Raw genomic sequence first — 22571 nt, 5'->3', positions numbered from 1 at the left:
AGAATGCCAGAGCAGCCACACCTCCCTTTCCAGGAAAGGTAATCCGCCTGGCCCCACCACCAACCCATCAAAATTCCAGAGAGAGGCCCTGAAAGAACCAGATCAGAGATAGCCTTAGGCATGGTCTTTATTCACTTGGATACTGTACAAATATTACAATTTCCTTTTGCTGCAAAAAGTATAAAAATAATCTTTATATAGGAATCCATTCGTTACTGCAAATCTTTCTAAATCTCTGCAAATGGCTCTAAATGAGGGTAAATGAATAAACAAGGTGGGGGACCTACAGGGCAGCAGATTGGGCCAATCCTCAGGGGCTTACCCACCCAAATTTCTAGCTAAAGACCTCTCTGTTCCTTCCTGTTAGCAGCACCCCCCAACCCCACCACCTATAGGTCCTGGGACTAAGGGCCCAGCAGATGGGGGAGTACATGGGAGAGGTCCAGGGGGAGCTGCAGGGTTAGGGGTGGGGAGACTCGAAGGAGGCTAGGGGTAGTGCTGGCAAGCTTCTGGCTCCACCCCAGGCTTCCCTCCTCAGACTGGGAGGTATTGGCTGCAACAGGGCAGTGGGGCTGGACAAGCTGCCCTATGCAGGTGATGGCAGGTCTTCAGTTCTGTGCCACTGAGTGGCAGCCGAGCCTGGGCTCTGAGAGGGCTCGGAGAGGGCATGAGGTGGGGGAAGAGCCCCAGAAAAGGAGAGGCAAACACTCTGGCTCCATGGCAAAGAGGGCTGAGCCCCTTGCCCCTGCTTTCCTAGCACGGTACAGGTGCTCGTGGAGGAGTGGGAGTTTTCAGAATTGCAGTGAGGGAAGGCTGGGGAAGCCAGGAGTCTGTGGCTCTCAAGCTGTGTAGGGGTATAGTGGGGGAGGTCCTCAGGCAGCCCCCCAGGTCACACAGTCTGTGTCCCATCCACACAGGGAATGTCCCTGTCAGTCAGAGGTTGAGAACAGGCACATCGAAGAGGTCACAGACACCTTCACTCTCGTCCAGGTTGTAGATGTAATCGTGGTCTCCAGGGGGTGGAGAAAGGCGGAGGAGGGGGGCAAACACTGCAGAGAGCACCAGCCTGAGGCTCTGGGCCAAGACCCCCACCGCGAGCAGTTGCCCAACCCCCTGCCTACCCCCCACCCCCCACTTTCCTGGGCCACCCACCTTCTGAGGACATCAGCTCCTCCAGCAGCTCTGAGTTCATGCATTCTGGGGAGGAAAGAAAAGCTCAGTTACATTTTGGCTCCCAGCTCTCCACCTACTAAAGCCCATGAAGACCCCCTTCAGGACCCGCCAGCCACCCATCAGGAACTTTACTCTTTGCCCAGGTACCAAGCATAATCAAAGGTCCTCAGAAGTGCAAGAGAACAACCAAAAGACCCAATGAGCTGTGCCCTTACCCCATGGAAGAATGCAGACCTACCTCGTGTGGGATCAAAGATTTCTGACAGCTCTTTGGGGAGTTCCAGAACTGAAAGACAAGAAAGCCATGCTCAGGGACACAGAGATCCAGTCTGATCCCACTCTGGGCTCCACCTTCCTCAGATGTTACACCACCATCTTGGGGCTCCACACAGCTGAGGAGATGGAGGCCCTGCCCCAGGCCAAGCTGGCATTGTCAGTCTCCCCTGCTAGATATGAGTTCCTTAATGCTGAGCCCAGGGTACTAAAGGCCCATCCTTAGACTGATACAGCCCTTCTAACTCAGAAGTGCTACAGAAGGACAGCAGACCCCTTCCCTTTATGGACAGGTATGCCCTGTCCGATGGCAGATGCCCCCTCATGCCTGCCCATGCTGCCTGGACAGAAGAAGAGGCAGACACTTAATAGGGGCTGGTGCTGCAGGGTGACAAGTCTGCTACAAAGGTCTGACTGGGAGGAAGCACATGGGAAGCAGAGGAAAACGAAAGTGGAGAGGTGTGCTGGCACCCGACGATCTCACAGGCCAGGTGTAGGGCTCTGGTTTTATCCAGCAGGCCCTTAAGAAGCATTAAAGGTCCTTTTCAAACACCGAAATGCCGCACCTAACCTGTGTGTCAGACAGATCCCTATCAGGCAGGGTAAAGAGGAGGGTGCTGAAGAATTTAGGGGAGAGTTAGCCGGCAGTGACCCTGAGTGTTGAGGATACATGAAGCCAGTGATGGGAGATGTCTGAGACAAAACTCAAGTTAGTTAATGTGAGGTGGAGAGCAGGAGAAGCAAGAAGGAAATGGGAAGTGGAGTGACAAGCAGGTATCAGGCCTGGGGGACCAGGGCCAATAGGAGGGTACACACAGAGGAAAAAAAGCAAGCTTCAGTTAGTGACACAGGAATGAAGTGCTCATCAGATACGCAGAGGAAGGCACGAGGACACAGGTGTGGAGTTCAGACAAAGACCTAGGCAAGCTGGAGGCTGGGGATTCAATCTGCCCAGAATGGATACCCTCCACAGGTGTGCAACAGAGACCTGGGAAGCACATTTATAAAGGCGTGCAAGGGAAAGATCAGAAAAAGCCAGTGAGAGAGAAGGGCCAAAGTTGGTGTCATAAATGCCAAAGGAGCTAGAAAGCAACACCAAAGAGCAAGAGGGCACCCGAGCGCATCAGCCCAGAAACCTGCTGGAGCCAGCAGTCAGGGCGAGGCCATTTCTCCAGAGCAGCACCGGCATCCTGTGGGGTGGGGAGTACAAGGGTCCTGAATGCTGCAAACCTGGAGGGTGACGAGGAGACCAAGACATAGAATGGAATAGAGATCTGGAGTCCAGACAGAAAAGACACAGTGAACACGAGAGAAGAAACAGAGAGAACAAAGGGTCACTTAGTGAGAAGAGACTGAGCGGTGCCTGTGGACCAAGGAGAATGAGTCCTAGAAGAAGCAAACACCCAAATGGCAGGATGGATAGAAGACTCCAGGCAGATGTCACCTCCCCCAATAAGGAACTGCCCCCACGTTTGGAACCTGAGGGCGGTACCATAGCCCCTTCCCCATGATGGTGGTTATGCCTTCCGGACCCCTAAGTGCAAGGGGAGGCAGGCAAGGCATGAGAGGGTCCCAAGAGTTCTGGGTAGCCCAGGAAGGGAAGCAAAGGGGCACCGGTGCTGAGCTGGTGGCAGGCTCCTCACTCAGGCTGGCAGAGCTCTGGGGTCGAGGCAAGGGTTGAGGCTGGGGTGCTGGCCATTGGGCTGGCCAGCTCTGGTCTGGCTCAGGAGACAGATGAGCTGGGTTCCAGCTCCAGCTGTTTCGGACCTAGGAGTGGCTGCAGCTGGGTTCTCCCTGCCCCTCAGGGGACACGCACTCACCTCCTGTGGGGTCTGCCTTGATGGGCTCAAAGGAGGTAGAAGGGTTGGGTCCGGATGAGCTGCTGCTGCTGCTGCTGCTGCTGCTGTCCAGCAGGGCGGAGGACTGCAGTGGCCGGGTGTCCAGGGCTGCCAGGACTGGGGGGAGGGAGCCGAGCTCCCCACCGTCCTTGCTGTCTGGTCCAGGGCCGCCACTCACTGCAACCAGATCCCCGAACCCAGTCACTTGGGAGCAGGAAGTAGGATACAGAAGCTTTGTGCTAGAACCTATAGTCAGGATGACAAGAGCCCCGGTTCCCAGGCCCAAGGACAGAGGCACGGCCAGTCCCCAGGCCACAGAGGTGACCTAGAAATGAGCCCCCGAAGGAGAGAGGGGCATGAGGCCTGCAGGAGGTGGACTCAAGGATGGCATGGCTGCTGCGGCCACACTTTAAGAGTGGCTGCCAGGGAAAATGAGACACAGGTGGACCTGGGGAGAACTGTACCCAATGACACCTCTTCATACATTGAGAGCTTCCCTATTAAAAAGAGCTCATTCACCACCATAGCAAGGGGAGGCCAGCTGGAGGCCAGGTAAAGGACAACCCTACAGGGTCTCTTCCAACTCTGAGTATACCTCCCCCAACACTGACGCATTGCCTTTAGGGCCCCAGAAATCACCCCATCACCAGTTGTATATTATATCTCACCTGTGATCTCAGTTGCTGGACCAGGCACCCCCTGGGCTTCAGTGATGTCAGGGACAGGGGTGGGGGTGGTCAGCTGGGGACTACTTGGGCGTGAGGTGTCCTGGGGTTGGGCCAGCGTAGGCTTGGGCAGAGGTGGAGGGGTAGAGACAGCAGGCGGGCTCTGGAGCAGATCTTCAGGTGGTGGCACAGGCACCGCCACAGGCGGCGAGCTCCATGCCTCCTTGTTCACCAGCAGCACTTCAATGGGGCCACTCACACTCTTCAGATGAATCTGGTACTTCTTCTGTCCATTGAGGCCCTAGAGGTGGGGGATGGGGGACAGGTGGAAGTAGAAGCAGGCTTGGCTCCTGCCTGACCCTGGAACAGGACCACAGCGTTCTCTCCCACCCTAGATGCCCGTCCTTCTAGATAAACCCCAAACCCAGGCCTCCCCCTACCTGCCCCACCCGGGACTTATCAGGCTCCACAGCCAGCACCCGCCCTCAATCAACCCCGCCTGCCTGGGCTTAGCACCCACCTCTGGGATGGGCACCTCGAGGCTGGTGCCCGACGGGGCCCGGATGGCCAGGAGGGTATCTCCTAGAATGACAAGGATGGGTCAGGGCCCATGGGCTCAATCTAATCTGAGAATGGGGGTGCCTATCCCTTTGAGTAAGGAAGGAAAAATATAGTCTCTTAGGAAGTAAACCTCACCCAAACCCCACACTGGTCAGGGAAGAAAACTAAAGCTTTTCTCCTACCAAGAGCCCAAGGGTCAGTAACCAGGAAATCTGGGTTCAAACATGTGTATCGAAGGATTGCTGGCCATGGGCATCTCACTTCCTGATTGATGGGCCTGCTACCTAGGAGTAGATGTTCAAGCCAAGGCCAATGTTCCTTCCCCAAAACAATGCAGAGAATGCAAGACGGAAAAGGAGGAAGGAACATCTATAATGCAACTAACTACAGGTTGCAAGTGAGCACCACTGTTCCCTGGAGAGAAGCATGCAAGAGTATACACACATCCTCTGAGACCCCTTATGCCTCTGTCATGCCTGAGAAGCCAGACCCAGGAAACAATGCAGATGGGAACTGACCCAGGAACCCAGCCCAAAATTCTTGTACGCTTTCAGTATGATTTGCCTCTATGGAGTCCCAATGACCCTTAAATCCAGGACTTACCCTGCCTGGTTCCTCTTAGGCAAGCCCAAAGAACCCTCTTAGGCAAGCCCAAGGAACCCTCTTAAGAGAGAAACTCTTCTTGGGCACTGAGCCCACTGCTCAGGGCTGTGGCTCAGCGTGGCCCCACCCCCACTGCCCCCTACCCAGGCTCTGCTCACCAGCAAAGCATCTGCAGATGTCCTCATGAGTCACGTAGGCCAAGGTGTGGGGGTTAAGGAGAACGGCTGATGCCCTGCCTATGGTGACAGACAGCAGACCACAGAGAAAACCCAGCTCTTTAGCAGAGATCTGACATACAAGAGAAAGATCCTGGGCCTTGGGATCTACATGGAGAAGGATCACAGACCAAGAATGGTCGGGGAAGGGCTTTGAGTTTGAGGAGGGATGCCAAGGCAGGGACCTGGCCAGGAGCTGCAGGATCATCCTCCCAAGAAGGACAGTGTCTAGGGCACCACAGAGCAAACCCAGCTGGACTAGAGGGCCCCTCGCCCACTCCCCGGGAGCAGGGACCGCCAGGAGGATATCAGCTGTTCTGCACGTCCTCTGTGACATTCCGGATGCTCTGCTGCACCCACACCTTGTGCTTGTCCAGTTCTTGTTCCCGCTGCTGCAGCTCCTCGATCTCAGCCTTGAGCTCAATCAGCTTGTCGGCAATCTCCCGAGTATTGCAACCAGGCCCCACACCCCTGAGCCCAGGGAGTGAGGCTTAGAGGAGCTGCCAGGAACTCTGGGTCCCATGGCCATTGCTCTCTCCTGTGTCCTCCTCCCCACACCCCTGACACTTCCGAGTAAAAGATGCCATCGCCCTCCCAGGTGCCCCCACTCACTTCCACTGGATGCTATTCTTGGATTTTTTCTCGATCAGCCCGATACCTTCCAGCACGTTGGTAATGTCGTAAATCCGCCGCTTCTGGCGCACAGCAAGGGTGTCAGCTGCCTGGCAGACAGAACAGAGCGCAGGGTACTCAGCCCCACCCTCAGCTGTCCCCCCAGCTACCTCGAAACCCAGTCTGGCAGTGATCTGAAAAGGGGGTGGCTTGAGTCCCACCCCTTCTCCCAGACACCAAAGCAGATCAGGACCGCGGGGCAGAAGAGGCCTGGCACAGTCTGAACTGATCTTCTGATGCTCTTCTTCCCACACCAGCGGAGGAGGGCCACGAGGACCCGCACCTGCAGCCCAGAGCTTGTCACATAGCTGACGCTCAATGGCCTCGGTCGAATGAATGAAACAGCTCCCGGCCTCCCTCCCGTGAGAAAGCGCACCGATGGCGGCTTGCTCTCCGAGGGCTCAGTTGGACGGCCCCGGGGCTTCCCACTACCGGTCCCGGCCTGCCTGGTCCACTATCCTCCCGGTCGCCCCTTAGCTCAGGCCGCACCAGCTTGAGGTCAAGCACGCCGTCCTTGGCCTCCTGCAGAAGCGACACGAACTTGGTGGTGAGAAGTCCCAAGCTTTTCTCATGCCGGCTTGGGGTGCCCGGGGGCGGCGGCGCCTGTGGCCCGGCCTCCGCCATCGCTCCCGCCCGCCGCCTCCCCTCAGCCAGGCCAGGCCAGGCCGGCGCCGCCGCCACTTCCGCTTCCGTTCCTGGCCACCCGGCCGCCGGCGCCAGCGTCGCCGTTTCCGCTTCCGCTCCGCGCTCTCCCGGGGAACCCGGCGCAATTCCTTTCTGCGGACTCGGCAGCAAAACTTCGGGAACCATCAGCAAATGTCCAAACGCCGAAGAGGACGAAAACAATCCGTGGATCCCGGGCGAGAGGACAGAATGCAGAGGGAGGTGGAGGGAGTCGGTGGACAGCCCCGGCAGTAGTAAAGGGAGAGCCACAATAACCTTTCTGGCTGCCCAGCCTGTCCCCATTTCAGAAGAGGAGACCACGCTGCCTGATGAGGCCAATGTATTTCCCCAAACCTGCTCCTAGAAGCTGTCCCAGTGTCTTGGGTTTACTGATCCTAATAGTGTCCCTCACTTCTTGCCAAAACAGCAAGCACTAACTCCATCTAGCTTGCTCACTTGTCTCCATTCCCATTCCCCATCCCTGATCCCAGCCTCATCTTTCTCTTGTCTCCATACTGCAGTGCTCAGAGACCAAGGAGTTATAACCATTTTCCCACCAAGGCAAACATGCTCATATGTGTACATATATGTAGAGCACTTAGAGCAGTTCCTGGAAGGTAGGAAGGATCGTGTGTTGGCTAGTACCATGTTATTATGGGTTTTTTTTTAAAGATTTTATTTATTAATTTGACAGAGAGAAATCACAAGTAGACGGAGAGGCAGCCAGAGAGAGAGAGAGAGGGAAGCAGGCTCTCCGCTGAGCAGAGAGCCCCATGCGGGACTCGATCCCAGGACTCTGAGATCATGACCTGAGCCGAAGGCAGCGGCTTAACCCACTGAGCCACCCAGGCGCCCCCATGTTGTTATGTTTGATACCATCATTATTTGTCATTTATTTTAGGTCAAGGTCTCTGTGAAGCTGTCTTTGAGACAGGGATCTGCCCGCAGGGGAGTTTATTGAGGATCCTCCCTCGTAAGGGAGTAAGACAAGACGTGCAAAATTGGGCAGAAACCATGATACAGTTATAATCGAGGCCTCAAGCCATCCTATTAGCAGCACTGAAACTGGGGTGGCCCTTCCAAGGTGGTCCATGTCCAGGCAAGGTTACCAGGTCTTTGTGCCCTAACTTCAAGTGAGAGACTCAGCTGTGACATCTCAGCAACCTACACTACTGGCAGCTAGGGGAACAAGTGGTGTTGTCTTGAAGGGTGGATTGGGGTGGTAACTGGGGTTCACTATATTAGTACTAGCCGGTGGTCCTCTCCATGGCCCTCTCTAACTCTTAAGACAAACACAGCTTTCATAGCTCTTCTACCCCTCTCTCATGATCACCCACCACACACCTTCCTCACAACAGCCTCTGGCCTCTCACCTCTCTGCAGAGGTGCATACCCTCTTCTGAAAAGCCATCAACACAGTTTTTCCACTGTGATGTTGTCTGCACCCATATTTGTGTGCCCTATTCTCCACCCCAAGTTGGGGCCGTCTAGTTCATGTCTGTGTCCTGAGCACCAAAAAGTCCTGGATGGACTGGGCAGGACTCAGGGTTCACAGGGAGTATGCCCCCTCCCCCCAAGGAAGTGGCGCCCAGCCCTCTCCACAATGCAGATGCACTTTCCTGTTGGGAATAAAGGGCCAGAGGCTCAGCTTCCTTCCTTTCCAGCATTTGGCCTTGGGGAAGGAGGGGCCTTGGACAGAGGAGGGTGCTCCTGGGCTGGGAGGTGGTACAGAGCCTTCCTTGGGGAGAAGTCTGCTGCGTGCTGAGGTGTGGGCTGGAACTACCCAGGCCTCGTGAGCCGGGGGAGAGAACACCCAGTTCTGCCCTGAAGACTGGGGAAGAGGGACATCCTCAAGGCCAAGACTGTTTTCAAAGGAGAAAGAACTCGATGCCTGGTCAAGTCTGGTGAGTTCCATACCGAACCGTCCTCTGCAATTCAGAGCAGCAGCGGGGGCCAGCAGAGGCCTGTACCTACCCTCCCCCACTTGGTGTCCACAGGGGAAAAACTACGAAACCCAGTCTCCCCATCACACTCACCTCCTTCTCATTTCCTGAGGGGGTTGGGCAAGAACCCCCTAAGAACACCCCTCCTCCTTCTCAGAGGGCCCTAGACTGAGGCCACAGCTCACAGGAGCATCCATTCTGTCTGCTTGAACCCAGACTCTTGCCCCCACTCCTACCTCATCTTCGGCTCCTCCAGGGACTGCCATGGACTCAGCAACCAAGGACGAAATGCAGCCCTCACTTCCCCCCGGTATGAGCTCTTCTGGGTGGGCTAAGGGAGGGATGGTGGCAAGAAAGATGGGAATGGGGGGTTGGATCCCCCTTGCCAGGTCTGGCTGGAGCTCTGCAGGGCAGCAGGAGGAATGGATCGGACTGTCCTAGGGGATAGGCTGAGAAGTAGGAAGGGGAGCAGGTTCGGGCCACTTCCTGTAGGCCCTGCCCAACTGACGAAGCTGCCCAGGCTCTTCCTGCCCAGGGCCTGAGTGGCCAGAGCAGGAGAGGGCGGAGCAGCTTGCCCGAGGAGCAGCACTCAAATGGGCCTCGGGTATCTTCTACCGGCCGGAGCAGCTGGCCAGACTGGGCCAGTACCGCAGCCGTGAGGTTCAGCGTACCTGTTCCCTGGAAGCACGCATCAAGGTAGGCATCGGTCGGGAAAGGAGTGCTGGGGATGTGCTGTGGGACTGCCAGGCCTCACTGGCTGCCTCCCTCCCATAGTCAGTGGTGCAGTCCTACCTGGAGGGCGTGAAGACTGGCGTGTGGCAGCTGGCCCAGGCTTCTGAGGCCGTGCAGGGAGCCCGTGAGGCCCTGGGCCAGGCCCATGGGTTGCTACAGGGTATGGCAGAGACCACGCAGACCCTGAAACCGCTGCGGGAACAGGTTGCACAGCACAAGCAGCTGCGGGTCCTGTCTCAGCTGCTGCCCCGGCTGTGGGCAGGTAAGTGTGCAGGGGTCCTGGGCCTCAGCCCCCCAACCGTTAGTTACAAAACCCCCATCGCTGATCGAGGGGTTGGGGCACTAGTCGGAGATTGCAGGGACCTTCCAGAGAGTAATTCAGGCTTCAAACGGCATATGAAGCAGGATACAAATTGGGATTCTGAAATTCTCAAGCATGAGTTGTCTGAATCAGGTCTGAGACTCTGCCAAGTGGCTCTGACCACTCTGGTTGCTAATTTATTGAAATAATTCCTTAACAGGGTAAATAGCCACTAGCATGGCCCCATGAATTCCTCACTGTCTTGCCTCCAGGATCCCTGACTTTCTCTTGTTCCATCAGCTCAAAAATTTACACTTGGCCCACCAGGTCTCTAGGCCCTTCCCTGGGTCCTTTCAGATTGGTCAGTGCTCTGCTGTACTGCTTATTAAACATTTTACACATCACTCCAGCCCTAGGGCCTGAGCATCCCCTGCTGTACCCATTGTACAGGTGGGAGGTTTGAGACTCAGGACTGTTTCATCTTCTCCCTGCTTAGTGCCAGCTGCAGTGGCCCACACACAGACCCTGATTGATGCCCAGCGGCTCTTGGAAGCATATGTGTGTCTTCGGGAGCTGGAGCAGCTACAAGAAGAGACATGGGCCCCTCTGGAGGGCCTGGAGTTGCCAGTCTTTGAGGGGCTGGGCCCTCTGGCTGAGGCTCTTGGCCGGGCAGTGGAAACAGTTGCAGGGGCCGCAGGGCAGCTGGCAAGGGAGGACCCAGCCTTGCTGGTGGCCGCTGTGCGTGTGGCGGAGGTGGATGCTGGGTACATGGCCTCCCTAGAGCTGGCCCCCAGGGACTGGCGGCAGCGCTGTCTGCAGGCATTACAGGAGGGCCTGGAGCGGACCCACTTTGGGACACCTCTTCTTCCTGAGCCAGGGGCCCTGGCAGGGTGGCTGGAAGCCCTGCGGGTGGCTTTACCAGCCGAGTTGGCCTTAGCTGAAGCACTAGTAGCACCCTGCTGCCCACCACACTACAAAGTGGTCCAGCTATGGGCCCACACCCTGCACAGTGGACTGCGCCGCTGCCTGCAGCAACTCCTGGAAGGGCCCGGACTAGGAGCTGCTGATGCCTTCACCTTGCTGCACTGGGCACTGCATGTGTACCTGGGGTCAGTCCGTCCCCTTGGGGCAATGGGAAGTGGGTGGATCAGAGGCTGGGGGCTCAGAATGACCCTGGGCTACCCATCTGCAGGCCAGAGATGATGGGGAGCCTAGAGTTGGGGCCTGAGGCTGATGTGTCTCAGCTGGAGCCCCTCCTGACCCTGGAGAACATTGAACAGCTGGAGGCAACATTTGTGGCCCAAACTCAGGTGAGTAGTTGGGGCCCAGGTACAGAGAAGCTCTGCCACCAGCTGTGGGCCTGTATCTGTAGAGTCGAATGTCTACCTGTCTCAAGCAGGATCAGTGCCCTGCTACATCCTGGCCCTCTTTGCCCCTTCCTCCAGGCCAATGTGACCCAGTGGCTGCAGAGGGCACTGGATGGGGAGGTAGCTGAGTGGAACCGAGAGCAGGAACCCGGCACAGACTCTTCTGGCTTCTACCACTCACCTATGCCGGCCATAGTGTTGCAGGTGGGTGGGAAAAGGCCAGACAGGCAGGAAGCCCCCATAGAGAAAGGGGGGGGGAACAGGGTTAGGACTCTGCTGATGGTCACCCATTTCTGCCTGTAGATCCTGGAAGAGAACATTCGTGTGACCAGCCTGGTCAGCGAGTCACTGCAGCAGCGGGTGCATGGCATGGCACTATCAGAACTGGGCACATTCCTGAGGAGGTCTGCCAAGGCACTGACCCACATCCAACCCCTAGCCCTGCTCCTGGGGCAGCCCAAAGGGGATCTGAGTGAATTAGACACACTAGGAGGAAAGGGCATCTTCAAAACAGGCTCTTGGGTTTCTTTGAGGTGGGGCTGGAGTAGCAGGGACTTAGGTTGTGGGGGCTCCAGAGTGACAGGTACAGGAACTACCTCTGCCCTTTGCAGCTTTAGTGATGCTCTGATCCGATTCTCTCGAGACCACACCAGTGGGGAAGCAACAGCTCCTCATTATGTGCCCTACCTACTGGCCACCCTCAACCACCAGTCAGCACTCAGGTACCAGACACCCCCCACCGAACCCCTGTCTGAACCCGTTAGGTATGGACCCAGTCCACACTAGGTCATCAGAAATTTTAGACTCACATAGCCCTGGGAATCCCATCCTAGTTCTACTGATTGCTAATTGTGTGACTTTGGATGAGTTACCTGATCTTTCTAAATCTTGTTTTTTTTTTTAAGATTTTATTTATTTATTTGATAGAGATCACAAGTAGGCAGAGAGGCAGGCAAAGACAGAGAGAGGGGGAAGCAGGCTCTCCGATGAGCAGAGAGCCTCATGCGGGGCTCGATCCAGGACCCTGGGACCATGACCTGAGCCAAAGGCAGAGGCTTTAACCCACTGAGCCACCCAAGCACCCCTGAATCTTGTTTTTCTTATCAGTACTACGTTGGGTAATAATGGTACATTCTGAGAATCCCATGACGGATGTGAAGTACCTACCACAGTGCCTGCCTGCCAGTATCAATTATTCATTCATTCATCCAACACATACTCATCAAGGCCCTACTCTGTGCCACATAACGTCTGAGGTTAGAGTTGTGAACAAAACAGAAAAATATTCTCTTCCTCTTGGGTCTTATGTTCCTTGGGGTGGGGGACAGAGAGAACAAACAAGTTAATGATGAGTTTGAATCTCTCCTGACTGGGATTAAACTCTTTCCTTACCTAGACAGAAACCAAAAGGCATGATTTTCTCGAAGTCTCACTGCAAACCAGGGGCAGGTCTGATTGGGTTCCTTCTAGATGCGAGTCCACAGCTCCTTGGTCCGAGCCCCAGATCTTCAGAAGTAGAGCCGCCATTCTGGTCCCCTCGCGCCACACACTTTCACCACTAGGTGGCGAGAGAGTGGCTAGACAACAGAGGGCAGCGAGGGCCTTGGCCTTGGTCCTGAAGCCTTAACTTTTGGTCGGTCCAGCTCCTCCGTGTCAGGCCTGCAGCCCGAAGGGGCGGCTTCGGGAGCGTTGGCTCCGGTGGGGACAGCGCTGGACGAGTTACAGAGGAGGATTTGCCGTCTGGTGTTGGAGGCGCTGCTGGCAGAGCTCCAAGTAAGGCTTCAAGTGGGGATGCGGGTGGGGGAGGATACACAGCATATTTGGATGTGCGTCTTTGCAGGGGGAATGCTAGGTCTGGATCTTTCTTCCAACCCCGTTTCTGCCACCACTCACAGCCCCTGTTCGCGGCTCTGCCCTCACGCCGGTGGCTGTCGAGCCCAGAGCTACTGGACGATGTGTGCGAGCGGACAGCGCGCTTCTGCCAGGAGTTTAGGCGCGTGCGGGATCCTGCGGCCCAGGTGCGTTTAAGGGAAAGGCTGGGAAGTAGGGAAGCGCTCACGGGAAAGGCGTGCTGAATCCACTGCGCTCTCCGCAGCTGCTCCTGGCGGAGGCAGAACGTATGGTGGTACTGCAGTACCTACGTGCGCTGATGCAGGGCCGCCTAGTGTGCCGAGGAGCCCACGAGAGGACCCAGGTGGCCGAGCGCCTGCAGCACGACGCGGCCCAGCTTCGGGAGCTTTTCCTTGGTTTGGTGAGAGTTCCTTAGGCGAGAAGATGGGCAGGAGTCTCAGTGGTTAGGTGGAGGTCCAGGGCGGGCGTGAGACCTACTCTGCCGTGCCCAGGGCCTAGAGGAGAGTGTTCAGTGCGCACCAGTGCTCCTCGCTCTGCGGGATCTGTTGAACCTCCGCGACCCCATGCTGCTTGGCCTCGAGGTGGCGGGTCTACGACAAAAATTTCCCGACGTGAGGTGCGAAGACTGGTTCTGGTTGGGGCGCGGGGGGGTGGGGCGGTGAGGGAGGATGGATTCGGGCGGAGTGGGACGGAGCTGACACACACCTCTGTGGTGTTCCCGTAGCGAGGATCATATCTCTGCCCTCTTGGACCTGCGCGGGGACGTGTCGCGGGAGCAGCGCCTGGCCGCACTCAGCTCCTTGCAGGCCGGCCCGCAGCCCTCGCCCTCTGCCGGTCGCCGCGCACTCTTCAGCCTAGTCCCAGCACCTACCCCTGCGCTGTCCTCTTGCCTTCCCTCGGGGCCCTGTGCCTGACGCCCGGCTGCCCTCCGGATACAGGGATGGCCCCCAGAGGCCTGAATTGTGTAATGGAGAAGGGGGTATAAAATAAAAGTGTGATTGGGACGCCTGGGTGGCTCAGTGGGTTAAGCCGCTGCCTTCGGCTCAGGTCATGATCTCAGGGTCCTGGGATCGAGTCCCGCATTGGGCTCTCTGCTCAGCAGGGAGCCTGCTTCCCTCTCTTTCTCTGCCTGCCTCTCCATCTACTTGTGATTTCTGTCTGTCAAATAAATAAATAAAATCTTTAAAAAAAAATAAAAGTGTGATGATTAGGGGGTTCACGCTCAGTGAAACGCCTAAGTTATCCTGGCTCCAGTCCTGATATATGGGCTGTACCTCACCTATCCTGACATCAGCCCGGTATGGACTGCGTTCGCAAGTACCAGCGCTTCTGCCGCCATAGGTGGACTACAGCCCCACCTGTCCGCGCCAGGGCAGTGAGCTCGTGTCGAGGCCCTGACTCTGAAGGCCGAGTAGTACGTGAAGCGCTGAAACCCGCGGGGTCCTCGTGGAAGGGGCGGGCTTAAGATAACGCCACGCCTAGGGGCGTGACTTGGTGCGGACACTACGCCCTCGGCTCTGCCTGACCCCACCCCCAGCTTTGTTCTCGGGTGCGCGCCGCCGCCGAATTTGACGTGAATAGGCGCGCCTTCCCGTGAGCGTGCGCGCGCCCGAGTGCGTGCGTCACCAGCGGTCGCTCCCGCGGGCTGGGCTGTCGGCGACTGGTGTTGCAAAGCGGGAACAGCGGCGGCGAGAAGAGGAGCGAACAGGTGGGGGTGCGGTACGCGGACAGAACCCCCCCACCCCCGAGAGGCCGCGAAGGCGCGCGACACGACCCCTACTCACCTAACCAGGGACCCCCCCCATTGTCCTCTGGCTCCGCCCCCCATTGGTCACGCCCTTTGCTCCATCCTCCGCCACTTATTGGCTGCAGGTCACGCCCCTCCTCTCCCCCCATTGGCTCCTCTTTCACGTTATCCTCTCCGGGAGTTTTTCTATTGGCGTAGGCCACACCCTCTCATTTGTCACTAGACTCCACCTTGTGTCTGGGCTCTTCCCCAACCATCTTTCATTCATTCCGCATGTAGTGCTGGGTGCTTGGGACATGGGGGTTAATCAGATTCGTCCCTGCCCTGAGGGAGTTAAGGGGGTAGTGTGGGGACACGGATCTAGGCTCCGACAGTGACAGCTTAGGGTGGTAAAGAAGGCTCCTAGACACTGGGAGTCTCCAAGTCCCCAGGAAGGCTTCCTGGAGGTGAGACCTAAACCGAGCCCTTAGGAATGGTTAGGAGTTTGCTACAGGGAGGCAATTGGGAGGGCATTCTTGGCGAAAGAACCTGAGACGTGAAAGAAACAGGCGTATTCTTGGTAATTACAAAGAGGTAGGTCGAATGAAAGAAGGGAGGGGGTGGGGATGGAGGTAGAGACCCAGAGACCAGTGAGAAGTCCAGAAAAGCGTACAGTTTGTTGAGAAGAGTGAAGTCTGAGGCCTGAAATCTTTTCAGACTGCTGGTTACTAGGCAGAGGGAAGAGAGGTGGGGTAGGGGATCAGAAATTGATAGGGAAACATAGTGCATGAATGGAATGATTCCAGTTCTGAGAAAAAGTGCTCTTGGGTTGATCCATTTATTGAGCAACTGCTCTGGATCGGGTACTGTTCAGGGTTCTGGGGACACAGCTGTGAACATTCAAAAGGAGAAAACAGATAACTAATAATGACATATACTGTACTTCATGTGGTGATAACTGCTTTAGAAACCAATAATATGGAGAAGAGAAGATTGTGGTGGGGAGGAAAGAGGAGGTTTACTATTTTAAAGAGAGTGTGTTAGGGAGACTTGTCTGATGACATCTTTGTGAAGAAATCTAAGGAAAATGGGAGAGTGAGCCCTGCGGTTATCTGGGGGGAAGCATTCCAGATAGGAGACATATTCAGTTTGGAGATGCCTGTTGTATATTCAAGTAAAGATGTTGAACTGAGAACTGGCAACACCAGCTGGAGGTTTATAGAAGTCTGGAGTGGTGTACTTAAAACCATGAAATTGGATGAGATCACCCTGGGAATAAGCATAAATGAAGGAGAGAAGTTTCTATAGGAATTTCCAAGTCCTGAGGCATTACAATTTTAAGAGATCAGGAAGACAGGAATGATGAGCGAGAAGGACCAAGAACTAACAGCCAGTGAGGTAGGAGAATATATCTGAGTGTGCTTGAGAAGCCCAAGTGGAGAACATGTTTCTAAAATGAAACGATTAATTTGTCAAGTGCACCGATCAATATGAAGATCATTGTTGATCTTGCTCAGATCAGTTTCAATGGAGAGTGGGGACAGAAGCCTAATTGGAGTGAAACATAAGAGAAAGCAGGAAAAGAAGGAATCAGACTGCATACAGATGGGTGTTATGCTGCAACAGGGAGCAGCTGCTGGGAGATGCGGTGGGGCTAGAGGAGTGTGGGGTCAAGTGAGGGTTTGGTTTTGTATTTTTAAGACAGAAATAACAGCATGTGTTTATGCTGCTGGCAAGAATACATAGAGAGGAAGAGATTGATGATGTTGGAGAAATACTGGAATTGTGTCCCTGAACAGGCAAAGGAGTTCAGAATCTGGAGCCTTCTGTCGTCTCTGGGGAGAAACTGGATTGTTCTGAGCCCTAGTACAGAGCAAGGGGCGAACGTGCCAACACCGGCCTTGGATGACCATTAGAAAGAGGCCTCTGATAGGAGACAGACCAAGGATTGGCTTGAATTTGCTGAAGTCTCCCTCTGCTCCCCACAAAGCTAATTCTAACTGGGATTTGAACATATGACCCAGAGGTGAGAGAGACCATTCCTGGTGGAAGTACTAACATATGTAAGGGGCATGCAGGCACTCAACCTGACTGAGGCCCACTGGGCCTGGCGGAGGTGGTGGGGCAGGTGGGAGGGGAGGGATGAGACCGAAAAAATGCCATAAGTAGAAGGCAGGTTAAAGGAAGTGAGGCTCCCTCAGCCATCTTCCCAGCAGCTGGGGCTACACTATACCAGCTCCCAGTCTGGGTGGGTGCCGAGCACAGGGATTAAAGTCATGAAGGGGCTCAGGCCTCACTTCCAGCAGCTCACAGGCTAAGGGGGTTCCAGTACCACCATCTAGGTGAGTGTATCAATTCTGCCTCCTGTTTCCCCCAGTCCAGCTTCCTTGGGTGAGCCTGGTGGAGGGAATGGACACGGGGATGGGGATGAAGGCGCAGCTATCCAGATCCCTGGTGGCAGGCCCCGAACCCACTAAGCACCCAGCCAGGGCATTGTGGAGCACAATGTGGAGCACAAGGCCTGTTGGTGCTCAGGCGACACCCACTCATACTGGCCTCCACATGCCCTTCTGTGTCCCCAGAAGTCGACAGTGTGGGGAGTTGGAGTGACCCGGCTGGATGTGAACCCCAGGACAGAATGGTGCTGGACTCAGGGGCTCAGGTGTATGAACAGGCACCCCCCAGCCCACCAACCAGTCCCTCGTCCTTGGGCCATAGACTGAAGCCCTCAGACCGAGATGGGACACTGCTGTACCCCTGGCCTCAGTCCCTGGCCTTGCCCCTGGCTCTGTCAATCCCCTCAGCCCTGCGGCCCCGGCCTGAGCTGCAGCCCTACTCAGAGCTGCACTTGGGCCTCCGTGGCCACATGCGTCGCAGTGAGAGCACCTATACTGTAAATAGTACTGGCCGGCGGGGGGGTGGCACCCAGGGTCGGGCCCCACCTGGACGGGGACGGGACCCAGGTGGGGGAACCCTGCGGCCTGCAGCCTCCCTGCCTCACATTGCTAAGACTCGAAAGGATGCAGGCCGTGGTGCCAGCAAGAGCCCTTGCATGTTGGTGGCCTTGCGGCCAACCAATATGGACCGAGAGCGGGACAAGTTCTTCCAGTCCCACTACACCTACAACCCACAGTTCGAGTACCAGGAGCCCATGCCCACGGCTGTGCTGGAGAAGTACTGTGAGGCTTCTGGACAGTTCATCCATCAGGTCAGTCCAGCCTGCCCGCCTCATCCTGGTCCTGGTCCTGATCCTGATCACCACCTGATCTGACCAGCCACCCCAACCCTCTGTGCAGGCAGTTGGCATCATTGAGGCTGTCCTGGAGAAGTTTGGTACCTATGAACACTTCGAAGCTGCAACGGGGGGCCAGCTGCTGACCAAGTGCCAGATCTGGTCCATTGTTCGCAAATACATGCAGAAGGAGGGCTGCGTTGGGGAGGTGAGCTAGCCCTCGCTTTGAGGCCCTCTTCTCTGTGCCCCAAACCAGGCTGCCAGGCCCAGCTCCATACCTGGCCAGCTTGGGATCCCAGGCAAGCCCCCGTCCCTGTTCTAATAAGGTGGGAGCTGACTCTGAGCAGAGGTGGTGAAGGGTGTGTGGCCTGGCTGCCCTGTGGCATCAGTGGGTCCACCTGCATCCTGGTCTCAGGGCTGGTGGCCATGGCTTAGGTTCATTACCACCTGCAGGTTGTGGTGCAGCTGAGTGAAGACCTGCTGTCCCAGGCAGTGATGATGGTGGAGAACAGCCGACCAACACTGGCCATCAACCTGACGGGAGCCCGCCAGTACTGGCTGGAGGGCATGCTGCGGCACGAGATAGGTCAGGGTGTGGGTAGGTGGGTGGGTGGGTAGGATGAGGGGGGTTGGGACAGGGTGGGGGGCAGCAAGGGGCCCCAGTAACCCCACCCCCCTCTCTTTCTTCCCCTTCCTTCCGGAGGACGGGTCCTTTCCCTTCGTGAGCAGCTACCTCCTCCCTCTGGCTCACAGAGGTAGGCCAGAACATGCCTGCCCGCTATCTGGGCTCACCCTCATCTCTTGCTCCTTTTGGGTATCTCTTCGTCTTCATCTCTACTTCCTCTCTGATTTCCCTTGACAGTGGGGACAAGGCTGCTGAGGCCCGGACAGGCCAGAGGGAGTACCCTGAGGGTCCCACTAGCCCAGCCAACATGGAGGCCCTCCTGGGTGGGTGGAAAGCCAGATCCTAGGAATGGAATTAGTTGAGGACATAAAGCCAGGTTTTAGGAGGAGATAGGTTGAGCTGAAAAGGAGAGCATGGAACGGGAATTACTATTCCTTTCTGTCTGTTTCTCCTATTTAAGAATCCTGTAGCTCTGGGCAAAAGATGTTTTTCGCTGGGATCATCAGCATGACTGTCAAATTGATATGGACATTTGGGGATGGTGGGCTGCGGTGGTTTGGGAGTTCCTGCACCTCTCCGAGGGGCGTGGGGGGCAGTGTGGGTTTGGGAGAGTTGCTTGTGTGTGTAGCCCTGGATGGGTGGGGAAGGATTCTTGTGTGGGGGACTCTAAGCCCTTGGGTGTGAGTTCACCTAAGGAGGGTCTTCCCACTGCCTGGGGTTGGGTGAGTATGCATTTGGGGCGTGGGTTGGGGGCAAGAATTTGCACGAGAGGCTGAATTTAGGGGCTAGAGTACGTGTGAGTCACCATGAGTCCCCTTCACTGTCACCGGCTAGAGCTTCTGTAGGAGGTAGCAGGACGTGGCCCGCAGACTGGTCCCCTAGGATGACCTACCCAGTGGTGCCTTCCTCTGTAGGCACTCACTACCTGCGGGGCGTGAACAACGCGCGGCAGCCGTGGCACAGTGCGGAGGGCCGGCTGCAGTACGGACTGCGGCCAGCGAACCCCACCGAGGAGGGCTTGGCCAGCCTGCACAGCGTGTTGTTCCGCAAGCAGCCCTTCCTATGGCGTGCCGCCCTGCTCTACTACACCATCCACCGCGCCTCGCGCATGTCCTTCCGCCAGCTCTTCCAGGACCTGGCGCGCTACGTGCAGGACGCTGACGTGCGCTGGGAGTACTGCGTGCGCGCCAAGCGCGGCCAGACTGACACCTCGCTGCCCGGTGGGCACCCGCGCGGGGTTGGAGTGGGGTGCCCTGAAGGAGGCCTGGGGGTGCAGAACGCCCTGAGCCAGGCCTGGGGGCGGGGCAGGCCTCCGGCCTAGGGGCTCACAAACCCTCTCGTGCCCACAGGCTGCTTCAGCAAGGATCAGGTGTACCTGGATGGCATCGTGCGCATTCTGCGGCACCGCCAGACCATCGATTTCCCGCTGCTGACCTCACTGGGCAAGGTGAGGGGCCACGGACCTCTAGGGATCCCAGCCAGCTCTCCTCGTCCCTGCAGTGTTCCCTGAGCCTCTGATGGCTGCCCAACTGAGGATTAGGTGCCAGGCTTCTTTGGCGGGGAGACCTGGCGGGGAGGTGAACAAAGAGGTACTTGACCTAGGCTGCAGGTGTATGTGTAGACACCACACCTCAAAGGAGGCGAGCATTCAGGCCAGGGGAGCAGTTAGAAAGGTTGGGGGGAGGAGGCTGGAGAAACGGCCAGACACCAAGTCTGGCTCTGGGTATCTGTGCCAGGCTAAGGAAGGTAAACTTCACCTGAAGCAATAAAGAATCAGGAGAGCTTTCAGAAATGTCACTTTTGCTTTAGAAGGCTCCCTGTGGATGTTCTGTGGAAGGCGGAATGGAGAGAGAGGCCTAGAGAAGGGAGTGCAGTGGGAGGAGGAAGCTGCCTTTCCAGTCACTCCTGTGGAACTTATGGCAGTCTAGTCTCCTGTGGCCATGCAGTGGGAGGAGCAAGCTAGGGAAAGCTCTTCAGAGAGTAGAATTCCTCCAGCCCAGTGGCCACCCTGAGTTGGAGGGTGATATTCCAGGTCCCTTCCCTCAAGCTGACCCAGGGAACTGTGAGGCCGGTAGGGCTGGCATAAGCGGGCCCCCAGGCATTCAGCATTGGGTGTGGGGTCTGAGGTGCCTGAGGGAGATCACGGGAAAGGTGTTCAGGAAGCAGTTAGATACCTAGTTTTGGAGGTGAGGGAAGAAGCTGGGTTGGGGTTAAGAGAGCAAACACACCTAGGACTAAGCCTCAGAGTGTATAACATTGGGAGTGGATCTGGAGGGGAAGGGGAGGCATTGCAGGAGCAGACGGCAGTGAGACACTGATAGAGAGCAGTGACCTGAAAGCCATGGCTCCCTCTGGCTCCCCCTGAAGACCAGCTTCCTTCCTGCAGGTGTCCTATGAGGATGTAGACCACCTGCGGCCCTATGGGGTGCTGGACAATACCCGGGTGCCCCACTTCATGCAAGACTTGGCACGCTACCGGCAGCAGCTGGAGCACATCATGGCCACTAACCGGCTGGATGAGGCAGAACTGGGCCGCCTGCTGCCTGACTGAGGCTGGCTGAGAGTTACAGCCGGAGGCTCTGGACAGAGGGCTCCAGATCAGCTCTCAGAACATGAAGATGACTGTTCTGTGCTTCCATGGCCTGGGTGTTTCTTGGTGAACTGGAGGGCAGGAGCATCCCAGGAGGTAGGAGTGGCAACATCAGAGCCTTTGGGTCCTTTGCTAGCCTCTCTGGGGCCTAGGGACCAGTAGTAGCATGTCAAGCAAACTGAGTCTGCCCTCCTACGTCCGGCTCTCTGTTGAACAGAGGGGAAGCCTGGGGGCAGGAGGGAGGCTGAGCATGATGGGGATGGGGGGTGGTTTGGGAGTAGAAACTTGTTCTTGCATGAGATGGCTTTGGGTGTCTGCATACTCCAGTGTCTCCCTTCCCCCACCTGGCCCCTCGGTGCTCCTTTAGCTTTCACGCTTTCTACCTCTCACTGGGTCCTGGTGGGGATCTCCCTTCTCCTAGGGTGACTGCCTGAGCATGAGGGTCTGGCTTTCAGACAGGCTCAAGGGGCAGCGGTCCTGGTGGTGGAGACCCAGCTGGGCTGGGGTGTGCTTTCTGGCATTTTGCCTCTCCCACTGCTCATGTATTTATACCCTATTTATGTGCTCTGCTTCCTGGGGCTGGGAGGCAGCAGCTTCTAAAGGTGTGGTGGAGGGAACAGTGCTCCTCTGGAAGGCACCAACAGTTCCTAGCCCCACTCTCCTCTCTGTCTCTCTGTCTCTCTCTCACACACACACAGTCCTTTAGGCCTTGTGAGTCAAGCCCAAGAGCTCACTTGGCCTTGCCCCCAGCCCCCAGCCCCTCCAACGGCCTGTGCTGCTCCTGTGTCTTTGCCCACACCCTCACAGCTGGCCTCTGGCAGAGGGTGGCATAGGCTGGCAACAGCCACATTTGAGACTGAGGGGCAGGCCCCTAGCTGTTGTCCCAAGTCTTGAGCCACCCCTCCCCCAGATCAAGATGGTGTAGAGGTGCTTGTTGCTTCTGGTTTCACCTCAGACTCAGCTGTGTGATGCTGACCCATTCCCACTCTCACCCTTGCCCTTGGTTTTCCCATCTGTAAAACTCAGAAATGCAACTGGAAAGTCCTTATTCATCTTGTCAGTGAATGTGTGTAGAGCACCTTCTGGGTGCCAGTTACTGGTCAGAACCCTCCCTGAGTCCCCAGTCCAGAGAGAAGCCAGACAATTAAAACAATTACAATGAAGCGTGTGGGCTCTGTGTACCCAAGATCCCTTCCTCTTCCTCTCTCCTAATCTCACTTCTCAAGGCTGTGAGCTCTAGCCTGCCCTAAGTGGAGAGAAGTCTCCCTTCCCTGTACCATACCCAAGGACTTCCATGAAGTGAGGGGCAGGTAACTACACAGCCCCACCCCCACAACTGGTTCACGAGAGGAAAAGGACTGTGGGGCAGGGCCCAGGGGTCTGGCCCTTGTCAAACTAGGGGCCTGGGACTGAGGGCTCCAGGGGGGCGTGGCTTGGGCTACTGAGGATGAAATGGGGCTAAGAACTGGACAGTGGGGCATGAGGCTGCCCAGGTTGCTGAACCTCAAGGGCATGGACCCACACCCTGGTTCCTGGGCAAA

General features: G+C 56.5%; 3 protein-coding genes across 18 annotated transcripts; 2 read left to right on the top strand and 1 right to left on the bottom strand.

The window, feature by feature from the left end:
- Positions 1 to 102: 102 nt before the first annotated feature.
- On the bottom strand, positions 103 to 7311 carry E2F4 (E2F transcription factor 4). The gene is made up of 10 exons (XM_032323956.1): positions 6490 to 7311; positions 5941 to 6050; positions 5638 to 5799; positions 5272 to 5315; positions 4470 to 4531; positions 3953 to 4250; positions 3267 to 3461; positions 1412 to 1459; positions 1153 to 1197; positions 103 to 1049 (listed from the first exon to the last, which is right to left on the bottom strand). The coding sequence occupies exons 1-10, from the start codon at positions 6964 to 6966 to the stop codon at positions 934 to 936; spliced, it is 1557 nt and encodes a 518-aa protein (XP_032179847.1). The 5' UTR covers positions 6967 to 7311; the 3' UTR covers positions 103 to 933.
- A 213-nt stretch (positions 7312 to 7524) lies between these two features.
- On the top strand, positions 7525 to 13917 carry EXOC3L1 (exocyst complex component 3 like 1). Of its 9 annotated transcripts, none has more exons than XM_032323946.1 (14): positions 7525 to 8567; positions 8863 to 8916; positions 9142 to 9302; positions 9381 to 9600; positions 10136 to 10748; positions 10832 to 10949; positions 11085 to 11210; positions 11310 to 11539; positions 11618 to 11728; positions 12650 to 12779; positions 12902 to 13024; positions 13102 to 13257; positions 13349 to 13473; positions 13582 to 13917. In XM_032323946.1, the coding sequence occupies exons 2-14, from the start codon at positions 8871 to 8873 to the stop codon at positions 13769 to 13771; spliced, it is 2349 nt and encodes a 782-aa protein (XP_032179837.1). In that variant the 5' UTR covers positions 7525 to 8567; positions 8863 to 8870; the 3' UTR covers positions 13772 to 13917. The 9 variants fall into 9 exon arrangements, with proteins under 9 accessions (XP_032179837.1, XP_032179835.1, XP_032179836.1 ...); XM_032323944.1 differs by having other exon boundaries at positions 9127 to 9302; XM_032323945.1 differs by having other exon boundaries at positions 8823 to 8916.
- A 522-nt stretch (positions 13918 to 14439) lies between these two features.
- KIAA0895L (KIAA0895 like) lies at positions 14440 to 22193 on the top strand. Of its 8 annotated transcripts, none has more exons than XM_032325375.1 (9): positions 14440 to 14565; positions 16383 to 16609; positions 16897 to 16925; positions 17166 to 17791; positions 17880 to 18023; positions 18269 to 18401; positions 19355 to 19660; positions 19790 to 19887; positions 20827 to 22193. In XM_032325375.1, the coding sequence occupies exons 2-9, from the start codon at positions 16599 to 16601 to the stop codon at positions 20989 to 20991; spliced, it is 1512 nt and encodes a 503-aa protein (XP_032181266.1). In that variant the 5' UTR covers positions 14440 to 14565; positions 16383 to 16598; the 3' UTR covers positions 20992 to 22193. The 8 variants fall into 8 exon arrangements, with proteins under 8 accessions (XP_032181266.1, XP_032181268.1, XP_032181267.1 ...); XM_032325377.1 differs by having other exon boundaries at positions 16913 to 16925; positions 20827 to 20991; XM_032325373.1 differs by lacking the exon at positions 14440 to 14565 and adding an exon at positions 14583 to 15177 and having other exon boundaries at positions 20827 to 20991.
- The last annotated feature ends 378 nt before the right edge of the window (positions 22194 to 22571 follow it).

Source organism: Mustela erminea, chromosome 19 (assembly GCF_009829155.1).
Source record: "Mustela erminea isolate mMusErm1 chromosome 19, mMusErm1.Pri, whole genome shotgun sequence".
In the NCBI taxonomy this organism is placed as follows: Eukaryota; Metazoa; Chordata; class Mammalia; order Carnivora; family Mustelidae; genus Mustela; species Mustela erminea.
Note: the sequence above shows the minus strand (reverse complement) of the source record. Positions and strands in the feature narration are given on the sequence as shown.